This window comes from Kryptolebias marmoratus, linkage group LG21 (assembly GCF_001649575.2).
Source record: "Kryptolebias marmoratus isolate JLee-2015 linkage group LG21, ASM164957v2, whole genome shotgun sequence".
In the NCBI taxonomy this organism is placed as follows: Eukaryota; Metazoa; Chordata; class Actinopteri; order Cyprinodontiformes; family Rivulidae; genus Kryptolebias; species Kryptolebias marmoratus.
In genome coordinates, this window is record NC_051450.1 from 15,861,132 (window position 1) to 15,872,328 (window position 11,197).

At 43.6% G+C, this 11,197-nt stretch overlaps 1 protein-coding gene across 1 annotated transcript; it reads right to left on the reverse strand.

Moving 5' to 3' along the window:
- Positions 1-4,674: 4,674 nt before the first annotated feature.
- si:ch211-161h7.4 (serine/arginine repetitive matrix protein 1) lies at positions 4,675-11,175 on the reverse strand. The gene is made up of 13 exons (XM_017406409.3): positions 11,026-11,175; positions 10,761-10,821; positions 10,441-10,666; positions 10,266-10,349; positions 9,835-10,005; positions 8,846-9,675; positions 8,186-8,644; positions 7,007-7,550; positions 6,857-6,924; positions 5,817-5,957; positions 5,535-5,695; positions 5,357-5,447; positions 4,675-5,219 (listed from the first exon to the last, which is right to left on the reverse strand). The coding sequence occupies exons 4-13, from the start codon at positions 10,334-10,336 to the stop codon at positions 5,137-5,139; spliced, it is 2,619 nt and encodes an 872-aa protein (XP_017261898.2). The 5' UTR covers positions 10,337-10,349; positions 10,441-10,666; positions 10,761-10,821; positions 11,026-11,175; the 3' UTR covers positions 4,675-5,136.
- Between the last annotated feature and the right edge of the window lie 22 nt (positions 11,176-11,197).

Consider the following 11,197-nt stretch of genomic DNA (forward strand, 5'->3'; position numbering starts at 1 on the left):
CACCTGATTCAGTGGTTAAATCACCTCTTCATGTTCTGCAGAAGCCTGTTAATCACCCATTGATTCAAATCAGGTGTTGGAGCAGAGAAACAAGTAAAACCTGCAGGATGGAGGCCCTCGAGGACCAGGATTGGAGAACACTGTTTAGAGTTTCAGAAGAACAGATTATTAATCTAAATCAGAGGTCCCAAACCCCCGGGCCGCGGACCGGTACTGGTCCGTGGGTCATTTAGTATCGGGCCGCACAGAAAGAATAATTAACTTACAGTTTTTCCATCTGAATGACATTTACTTTGAAAAACTGACCAGATTTTCTCCACTCCATCCGTCTATGACTCCCTCTTGATTGGTCAGAACGCTTATCTAGGTCAGGTGATGCGTTACCACTAAAAACAAACCCACAAGCAGCAAAACGAGTAAAAAACAAACATCTCTGGAAGCCCTAGATGGGACCGTCTGGTTACTGAGAAACAGGCTCAGAGTTCCACTGATTCAGAGTTATGGTGAGTTGTATTCTTAGTGGTCTCTTATTTTGAAGGGCGTGTTTAAACACAGAGAACATCAGGGGGAGGAGAGGCTGTTATTCATGTTGATAACGCAGCTAACAAAGCTGCGAGGACACGTTGGATTTACGTTTATTATGTTTTAAAAAATCCCCCCGTTTTCATGCCGCTCGTATCATTTTATTTTGTTGTATTTATCCGCCACACCTTTAAAGGCCGGTCCGTGAAAATCCTGTCTGATAATGAACCGGTCCGTGGAGCTAAAAGGTCGGGGACCGCTGCTCTAAATGATAAACATGGTTCTTTTTGCAGTGGCAGCCTTCAGTTTTCAATTTTTAAAAAATGGCCCCCAGGATACAAACTTTTGCTTGCTGTTGATTGTCAGTGGTTTTTTTTTTTTTTGGGTAACTATTTGCAATGACCTCCTCTGTCCAAGGCAAAAAGGTAGTGTTTTAGCCTGTGTGTGTGTGCATGTGTGTGTGAACGGGCTGCACAAACGCACCCTGGCTGCAGCTCCATGGACGCAGGAGGAGGTGGCGTAAACCAGTTTAATCTCTGGCACGCAGCACTTGTTTATTATTTGTTGATCCACACTTCGGGAACACGGACGCCTCTTTGACGCCTTTAATTGTCCGACAAGATTGACCGAGTCTTTGTGCAGCAAAATCAAATGAGCATTAAAGGATAATTTCCTGCCATTTGCCTGAATCTAAACGAATAGGGGGAAGCCCTAGATTGTTCAAGGATGATTCATGGAGCAGCAACGGCTCCATTATAAGCGCTGGTGCCCGTTAGAAAAGTTGCAGCTCCAAACAAACGCTCGAAGCCACAGCGAAGGAAGGAAATCATTATTAATTGAAGTCCGAAGCGAGACGTGAGATTACCCACAGAGAACCTGCACAGCCTTTGTTCGGACCAATGAAATCATTTCATTCAGAGCTCGGAGCAGGTAATTACGCTGTGATTTATATACACCACAAATAGGAAATGTGCGCACCAGCCAGCCAGCCAGGGTTTTTTTTTTTTGCTGACGTTTCCTCTTAACGCCTCAGAGCCGCACGACAACACAGAACTATACAGAGCCATCAAACATTAAAGCTTCAAGATATTTATTTCCAGAAGAGGGTGCCAATAAAAGGATGTTCGTGGGTCTAAATTTTAATGTAATCGTTGTGCATTAGAATGGATTTAACTCCAGCGAGGGAGCACAAAAACGGCTTTAACTCAGGCGGTTTCACAGATTCTGAACTAAAACTTTATGTGGTAGTGGCTGAGAGTCATCCACAACATCTTCAAAGATCTTGAAAGGCAGGTTAAGTTTCATTACTTCAGGATTTTTATGCCTAAATTTCTTCAGGGATGCTTTTATAATGAGAAGAAAAAGGGCCTAAAACGGTACCTTGAGGTACCCCACAATTTATAGGGCGCTGCTGTTTCTAACTTTGGTTTTATTTTACTGTTTTAATGTTTTATTAAAGTTCTCTTTCATGCTGAATTATTCATCATATACTCTGTAAAGCACTGGTTGTTTTTAAACTCTGATTTGACCCAGATCTGTGTTCTACACCAGGGGGAAAAAGTGTAATTGAAAAAGTCATGTTTCTGCAAATTATATTCCTTTTTATGACATCCTAAACAAACTTGACTTTGATTTTTGTATATTCTGTGAATAAACGGGTAAATATTCTTTTTGAGGCATTAAGAGAAGGCAGTGTGGGAGGGCAGTAATTACACTCTGTCTTCAGGAATCCATTATTAAACGCCTACAGTTCTGCTTAGTGCAAACATACGGCTTGGAAAGGCGGCCCAGACAAACACACAGGGCGTCATCTTCACTTTAGGATTTTAGAGAGACGCTTCCTGCTGGGAATAAATTAGAGTTTATTTATTCTCACTGATTTGTTTTCCATTAATTTCCAAGAAGGTGCAGAGAAACGACGTGTTTAATCTGAATATTTTATCTTTTACACTCAAAATTATTTGGCTTTTGTTCTTTAGATAGCATCCATCCATCCATCCATCCATCTGTTCATCCATCTGTTCATCCATCCATCCATAGATAGATCCATCCATCATCCATCCGTCCATCCATCCATCCATCCCTCCATCCATCCATCCATTACCTCTTACCCGTGGTCGGGTCACGGAGGCATCAGGTCCAGGAGGGAAACCCAGACCTCTCTCTCCTCAGCAACGCTCTCCAGCTCCTCCTGGAAGATCCCAAAGGCCAGACAGGAGACATAATCCCTCCAGAGAGGATCTGGGTCTGCTCTGAGGTCTCCTCCCAGCAGGACGTGCCCAAAAAACCTCCAAGGGAGGCGTCCTAAACAGATGCCTGAACCACCTCAGTTGACTCCTTTTGATGAGGAGGACCATCGGCTCTACTCCGAGCTCCTCACCTGAGCCCGGCCGCCCTACGAAGGAAGCTCATTTCAGCCGCTTTGATCCAGGATCTCGTTCTTTCGGTCAGGATCCAAACCTCATGACCGCAGGTGAGGGCCAGCAGTCAGACCTTTAGGTGGCATGCCTCACATCATTCATAGTCTGCTGCTGTAACCAAAAATGAAAATAGAAACTTCACATAAAATCAACACATAAACACTGCTGCCAGTCTTGGTCGTGCAGTTCATACTAACTGGATTGAGGCAAAAGATGAAAGTCTGTGGGAATCCTGGCAGCCTTGTTCCAAAATGAAAGAAGACACTTTTGACATTTAATCAGCACATTTCAAAGATACGAGCCGGCATGGAGGTGCGCTACTGTGCTCAGTGTTTAAAATGACCTTCTTTGAAGGCAAAGATAACAACGCTACATTCTGTCTCGTTTTTATCTGGTTTGCAGTTCACCGAACCCATTTTCGGCCTTCCTACAATAAAACACCACCTCCTCACACGTTTCTGAGAAACAGGTTCACGTTTTGATCTTCAAACGAGAACAAAACCTCAGAGCAGATGGGCTTCATTCCAGCCGTTTCACTTCGCAGAAGCTGTGATACAGATTCTGGTCATGATGGCGGCTCGTAACTGAACACTTTGGAGCGTTCTCCAAAAGCAGCATCCGGTTCTTTGAAAGAAATCCTGCCCCGAGGCGAGTCAAACCATCCACAGTGACGATCAAACCCGGTCCACTTTCTATCTCCGTTTTGCATTCAAATCAAAGATGTGGACTTGTTTGGACTACAGATTGGGACTTCCATGTCAGCCTATTAAACAATAAACAGAAAAAAAAGCAACTCAACACACAATATGATTATCAACCTCAGCTGTTTGTCGTGTATCCGTGAGAAAAGGAACTCTGCTGCCTGATTCTGTGACTTTATATCAATTTATCCAGCTTCCACGATGGTTAGATTTGTTCTTTTTGTGGCACGGGATGATAAAAAGACCAAAATATAAACCAAATACGGTCAAGCAGCAAGAGCACGAACTGCACTAAGGTTAATCTGTAAAAAAAACCCAGCGAGAATCAATCTGTAACGATTATCTGTTGAGAGAGGATAAAGTTTGTGGCAATAAAGCTGAAACTCCCACCAGGGTCCAAGAATGTGATGGAGCCCAGATTAGAGTTTCTGTTTTTACTGAACGTTAATTATATGCCTGCAGCCTCGTAATGAAAAGCTGCTTTTAAACCAGATAAAAAAAAGGAAAGTTTTGTGTTGCTCTGCGGCACGCTGAGGATCTGTGTCCTTCCTAAAACCAGCAACGTGAGAAAGGCTGAACAAATCTACAGATTCAGCTTGAAAATACAACCAAAGATGTGATAAATGCTGGGAGTTAGACTGAAAATAACTTTAAGAGCTTTTATATTCTACCTGTGTACATTTCAGGTCAATTTTAAGGAATTTAATGATGAAAAATGTGCAAAATGACAAAATTGTTGGAATTGTTAGTGTCAGAAATCGCAAAAAAATGTTAAATATGAGAACTAAACAAATGTTTTCTAACTCATATATTAACCAAACTATCCAACTTTAGTCCTGTAATCAGATATTATTTTTAAGTGTTTTGTTTCCATTTAAAACAGGCCAGGTTCGATAATAAAATTGCAATTTTAACCACTTTCTTCATACATATAAGTGTGGCTGTAACGTTAAACGTCAACGCAAATCGTTCCATTTCAATAAATGGAAAGCAGCTTAAATACTGAATAATTTGTACAGCTTTTAAGTTTTTTTTTGGCGAAATTGTGATTTTTATTTCTTTAAAATAAAGCAAAGTGTGTTGGATTTCACCATTACTGCCTAAAACATCAGCATCAATCTCAAAAAGCTGCATCTGGATCATAAATGTTTAAATTTAGCTGCACAATATCACCAAACCACTCGCTTCTTTTTAACATATATTCAAAATAAAAAGACAAAACAAACCACTTTTTTTAATATACAGACATTTATGTGCAGAGGCATATGGATCATTTGTATTTGACGCCAACAAACCGAAATAAAGCAACATTTTCTTTATTTACAAGCGTTTCCTGTTTGTATTCTTATTCGCTGCCAATTTACATCACGTATGAAAAGGTTTGTTTTTTTTGTTAATAAAAAGTCAGAAAAGTCTAAATGTACAGTGACGGGTAATCACACACCCTCTCCTGCAGGCGTTTGGTCATTTAGAATAAAACTGATGTGATCATTTCAGTCTGAACTTTCTGCAGACACCCTGGTGAAGTAGAGAACAGCCGGCTGAGCGTTGGTGTTGTGAATGCTGTAGGCTTGTCCTGCGGGACAGAAAAAAACAAGAAATAAAACCTTTTATTTCCCCTCCATACACCGGAGCTACATGCTCCTTTACTCCGCTTATATTTTCCCCCCAACGCGGCGCCTAATTTGCCCGTTAATGTCGTTATATTCTTACCGCACTCCACCATGAAGGCTTGCCCAGGGCTGTAGCGAGACACGCTGCCGTCGACGGTAACGCTCACCGAGCTCGTCAATAAATTAAAAACCTTTACAAGGAAAGGAAGCGAGACATTAGGAAAAGGGGGTTTATGTTTGGTGGATTCAGGTGTGGAAAGGACGAGCGAGGGACTGACTGTTGTCGCGCTGTGATCCACCCAGAGCGGCTTCTTCGAGAAGGAGCCCATCAGGAGCTTCCCAGAACAGATGGAGGTGCTGTTCAGGTCCGCCTGGATCCCCAGGGCTCGGTCCTGGTAGAAGTACCACTGGAAGTGGTCTGGAGTGATCACGGCGTCATCTGCAAGACAATAATACCACCCAGTGTTTATTCATTTAGCACGTCGTAAACAAACAAAGAGCTCAGGTAAGAAAAACGACTGAATTTATGCCCTTTTTTCAGGTCGTAAACACGTGGCTACCATCAGCAGCGGAGGACCACAGGCTCTGGAACCATTCCGTCAGAGCAGATTTATCCTTGGAGTGCAAGGTGAGCGGCTTGAGAGGAGCAGAACAAAGATCTGACGCGGACAGCACCATCTGGACTCTGGGTGGTTGCAAATCTGGAGCGGCAGAAAGGAGGAAAATTTGATATTTTTAAATTTAAAAAAAAACAAACAAACAGGGGAGGCAATTAGTCCCGTCAGCCAACATTCATATTGATGCGAGCTACACGACCACGAGTCCAAAAAAGGACCGGATCTTCCATTTTTAATTCTCCCACGGGAGGCGAGAGCGCCCACATTCGGAGTAACCATCGCCGTTTCATTTATTTAAGACAGAGCTTCACTTCCTGCGTGCAGACGGCGAGCGTTCACCTTCAGTTTCTGCTCGAAAGGATTTCTGCATCCTATCAGCTTTCCTTTCTAACATTTCAGGCTGTAATCCCGGTGATTTGAGGAATCAGGTTAGTTTAAAAAAATATACAGAATTATTATTTTATTCAGCATCTCGACTAAACCAGACCTTTTATTTGGTTGGCATTTATTAATCTAATCAATTTTTATTGAAGTTTTTATGACAGGAAACATAAAAAAACAATATTTTACCAATTGAGGGACTTTTTCAGTTAAGAAAATGATAAATTTTTGTCAACATGAGTGTTTCTGAAGTATCTGAAAGGAAAAACTCGACAACGTTTAATGTTCTGTGAGTTTAACATCTAAATATTTCACTGATCAGATCAAACGCGGAGCGGGTTTTCATGTTTTGCTTCATCTAACTAAAAAAAAACATGCTTAGTGTGATTCTGATTTCCTTCCTCAAAGACTCTTCAAAGTTGTTTGCGCAACTTTTTCATGTAACCGAAAGATTAAATCAGCCTCTGCTTTCCTTTCAGAGCTTTGTTGGTCAGATGTTTATTCGTTCTTTTGGGAGAAACTAAAGTTAAAATGTAAATTAAGGAGTTCAGTGAAGAAGCACATAAATGAGAACGATGTGAGGTACGACGTTTCAAACATACCAGCATCGCCACCTTCGTACTTTTCCATCTCAATCATGGAGGAGGGTCCACTTCTGACGACTCTTAGCCTGCAGAAAAAAACAGTAAAATGGTAAAAAAAATCAAACCCGGGTGATTGAGGCACATTAATGAATGGTTTTTTCCCCTTACGTGTCCTCTAAAAAAGACATTCTGCCTGGTGGACTCTGGAGCTTGTGCTGTGCGCCGCTGCGTTCACCACCATCCCTGCTGCCCGCCGTGGACCCGGCGTCCTCCTGCGCCGCGGGACGGGGCGTGACGAGACGCCTCTTACTCTGATGTGCGCCTCTGCTGGCGAGCGGAGCTGGGGTCTCCGCAGCCGACGTGAAAATGTCTCTTATTGCCGCCTCGGAGCGTTTGGAGCTCTTTGGCGTCGCCAGTGGCCTCAGAGGCGTCGCCAGAGCGCCCCCTGGTGGTTTACACCCAGCTGCTGCGGCGCCGAGTCCAGGTTTCTGCTGCTTGTGTGGCTTTTTCAGCTCTCCCTGAGGTTCGGGCTCCTTGCTGTGAAGTCGCTGAGGCGGTGAGGAGGCGGGGCCAACTTCCCACCAGTTCTGTGGAGGCTTCCTCCTACGTTTGGGCAGCTCTGGGTTCCGGGGCTGATCTTCAGGCGCCGAGGACGGGACGGAAATGTTTTCGCTGGAGGAGTTATGGTAGACTCTCTGAAAGATCTGACCTCCTGTGACAAAAGGACACAAAGCAGGGTGAAGTTCACCTTTAAGGCCTTTTTCTGCTGTGGCTCCTAAACTCTTAAGAACAGGAAGTGAAGACGTCATGTCCGATTTTTCAATCTCTTTTAAAGACGTCTGTTCTCGCTGACAATTCCCCCAGTGTGAGCTGATTTTAGTACCGTTTTATTGATGTTATTTATGTTTATTTTAGTTCCTTGGCTGCAACTTGTTTGTGCTTTATAAATAAATTGGACTGGACTGGATTTAAGATACATTAAAGCCCCTATTTTTCAGGGTGAATGTGCTTTTTAGTGGAAGTTTTAGTTACTTTTTACTTAGAATCCCTACAAGCAAACAATAAGTACTAAAACATATAACGTTTTGACATTACTGTAGTAGTTTCAAACTTTATATATAACAGTGTAAGATGGTTTGAATACCAAATATTAGATCCTTTCTTTCAATTTGAAGCTTAAGGAGTCAAAATCCTACGGCTTTAGTTATGATTATCAGTTGTTTAGTTAGAGGAAAGTTATTTAAAGTATAAAATAAGAGTTTAATTGTGAAACTAGCTTTAAATTTGTGTAATCCATCATTAGCAGAGTGTACTGATTGTGCAAAAGATGTAAAAACGTCACACTACCCGAGTGAAGGCTGAGGTCTCTGGGTGTAAAAACCAAAGGGCTACTCTTCTCCTGATCCACGTCTTCATCGGGGATCTCCCGCTTTTCCTCAGCCGCGCCGATGATCCCATCTGGTTCTTTAACCTTTTTCCCTTTTGTCTTGCTCTTTTTAGTCTGTTCGTTTGTGCCTCCTTTAGTTTCATTTGACTGCGCGGGCCGTTTCTGATTTCTTCCCCTGTTAGGTTTGTCCTTTTTGTCCCGGACGGTTGAAGGAGCTGCGCTGGGCTCCTTGTTGTTCTGTTTGGGCTTCTTGGGCGGCAGTGGGTTCTCCGCTTCCCCCGAACTCACCCACCAGCAGCCGGTCGGCTTCCTCCTCCTCCTCCTCCGAACTAATTCTTTAGATGAACTGTCTGCAGACTCCGCTGACGGTTTGGTTTGTTTAGTTTCTTCATCCGCTTCAGATTTCCTGATTTCTTTGTCTGTGGGGAAGCAAAAAACAACAAACTGAGAAAGAAAAAACTAATTTCTCTATCAGCAACAACACTGATGTTTACTGCCAAACCTTTGGGGTTACAAAAGCAAAAACAGGTTCTATAATGAATGACCGAGTCATCTGTTAGTTCACCTCACCCGGTTTTAGAGAAGCAGCATGACTCTTTGAAAGGTAAGAAATGTCTTACCTGAAAAAGAACCCAGGTGTTCAGTTCCTGCAGGCGCCTCATCACTCAGCTCCGGGTTTCGTTCTCCCCAAACACCATCAGCCGCCGCCGTCTCAGCCAAGCCCCGAGGCCGCTTCCTGCTCTCCTTTATTGTGCCGGTCCGTTTCGTCGGCGTGGTTTCTTTGCCATCCTTTCGGCTCTTCCTCCCGGCGGACTTGCGTTTTTCTGGTTGAGTTTTCTGGGCGGGCTGTTCGGCTTCCACGCCGGCTCGGCCCTCAGGACCCTCAGCCTCGACGCTCTCTTCTGATGAAATCCATCCATCCATCCATCCATTTTTTTTAACCGCTTCTCCATTCCGGGTCACGGGTAGCTGGTGCCTATCCCCAGCAGTCACTGTGCGAGAGGCGGGGGACACCCTGGACAGGTCGCAAGTCCATCGCAGGGCCTCTGATGAAATCGTCTTTGTTTTTTTCTTTTTCTTTGGTTTCTGCTGCTCCATCGGATCACCGGCAGGAAAGCCCTCCGGACCGGACAAACTGTCCTTAAAATTTTCAGACTCATTGCTCTTTTCATTGGTTTTCTTTTTGTGATCATTAGTTTTTTGATTAACAGCCTGAATGTCTGGTTTGTTGTCGGCTGTTTCCGGCTCCTGTTGTTTCACCGGCCTATCCTTTGGCTCGCTTTCGGCCACGCTCTCTTTGTCAGAACTGGAAGTTCTGCTCGGTTTTTGTCTCTTCTTCGTCACATTCCTGCTCGGGATGGAAACCCAAAGCGGTGCATCGTCTTCCAGAATAAAAAAATCATCTTCTGGCTCAGGCGGAGGCAGAAGCGGAGCTTTAACTGTCGACTTCCTGCAGTTTAACAAGCAAAGAACAAGTCTATTATTCATGAACAGATATAGGATAAATAAAAAAAAGCACCCAAGGAAATCATCCCTCATTTCTGCCCTTTACAGATGTGGTCACGCAGATAGAAACAAGCTGTTTAGGTGCGCTCTGATTTTAACTCACTTCGGCGGTTTGGACCGAATCGTCTGGTTGACCTTCTGCAGAAAGGCGGACACGTCTTTTCCCACGCGCGAGGACGTCTCTGCGGGCGGCCGTTTGTGGACGCTTTCAGGAGCAGGACCTCCAGGCTCCCATCTTGCCGTCGATACACCGGGTTTGCCGTGTTCCTGCCGGCTGATAGCCATTCAACAAAAGTTGGTAATTAGATTTATTGAAAGATGCAACTCAGATGTCCCTGAACAGAGTTATTATCAAAAAAATTATACAGTTTGTATGCTTGAATACATATTTCTGAATTGGTAGAAGGATGTTAGAGACGCAGCTCCCAGGAAAGAGACAAAGAGAAGATATATGGATGCAGTTAGAGAGGACATGGAGGTAGTTGGAGTGACAGAGAAGGAAAAGGAAGAATAAGAAGGTATAAAAAGAATTACCGTGGTGATTTCAGCACTTCTTTGTGGACAGACTTCTTAATGAGATCAATCTTGTTTAGAGGAGATGCCATTTCACCACCATCACTGCTGGACATATGGAGAATTGTGGAAACACTTTGGTAAAAACAAACTCCAAAAACAGAACAGGAAGAGAAATAATTGTGTTGTTTCCTACTTCTCTGTGACTTGTCCGTTGCACCGAGGTTTCTGGATGGGTGAAAGGCTTTCGTCAGGTTCCTCTGCAGCTCCATCATCGCAGGTAAAAAGAATTGGGGACACGGCTCTGCATTTCTCATCAGCTGGCTTCTCTATGCCAGCTGATGACTGGCTTTTACTCGCACGCTGTTCAATGGGGCTGGAAGTCTTTACTAGACCCTGCGCTTTGAACGGGACGTCCAAATCTGCAACAGAGAACAGATCCACCACTTAAAGAGGAAAACAGGAATAAGGACAAAACAATTAAACCCATCATTTTTGTTAAAATGAGTTTCTTACCAATGTCCAGTTGGGGATTTGGTGATCTTGTAACAGGTTGAAGGACATCTCCGTCAGGTTCCTAAATAATTACAAAACAATCTGCTGAATGATTCAATACACTTAAATCAAATGTTGTCATATTTTAAACAAGCATAATGCCTAAACAGACGCTGAGTTTTTATACAATAACCTTATTAGAGAGGAAATGATGTTGGTTTTACTCATGAGCTCCCAAAAAGATTTCAAAGCACACAAGAATACGATTAAAACCTCTAAACCGTACGTCTGTCGCTGGTCTGATGGGGCTGCACGAGGCGGCTCGAAGTCCCTGAGGATTTTCTGCTGGGCTTTTAATCTGCGGGGCTGAAGAACCCGACTCCTCAGAATCAAAACTCTGCAGCAAAGCAGATGGTTGGTATGAATCAATAGGGCACACATCTGGAAGAAGGGGGGGG

What these genes read in the sequence shown, in the direction of transcription:
- si:ch211-161h7.4 (XM_017406409.3), bottom strand. Translation starts at nt 10,336, where the DNA reads ATGGCATCTCCTCTAAACAAGATTGATCTCATTAAGAAGTCTGTCCAC. An exon ending in ACACCTGGGTTCTTTTTCAG is followed by an intron (nt 8,645 to 8,845) that starts GTAAGACATTTC and finishes GCTTCCCCACAG; the next exon opens with ACAAAGAAATCAGGAAATCT. An exon ending in TGGATCACAGCGCGACAACA is followed by an intron (nt 5,448 to 5,534) that starts GTCAGTCCCTCG and finishes TTCCTTGTAAAG; the next exon opens with GTTTTTAATTTATTGACGAG.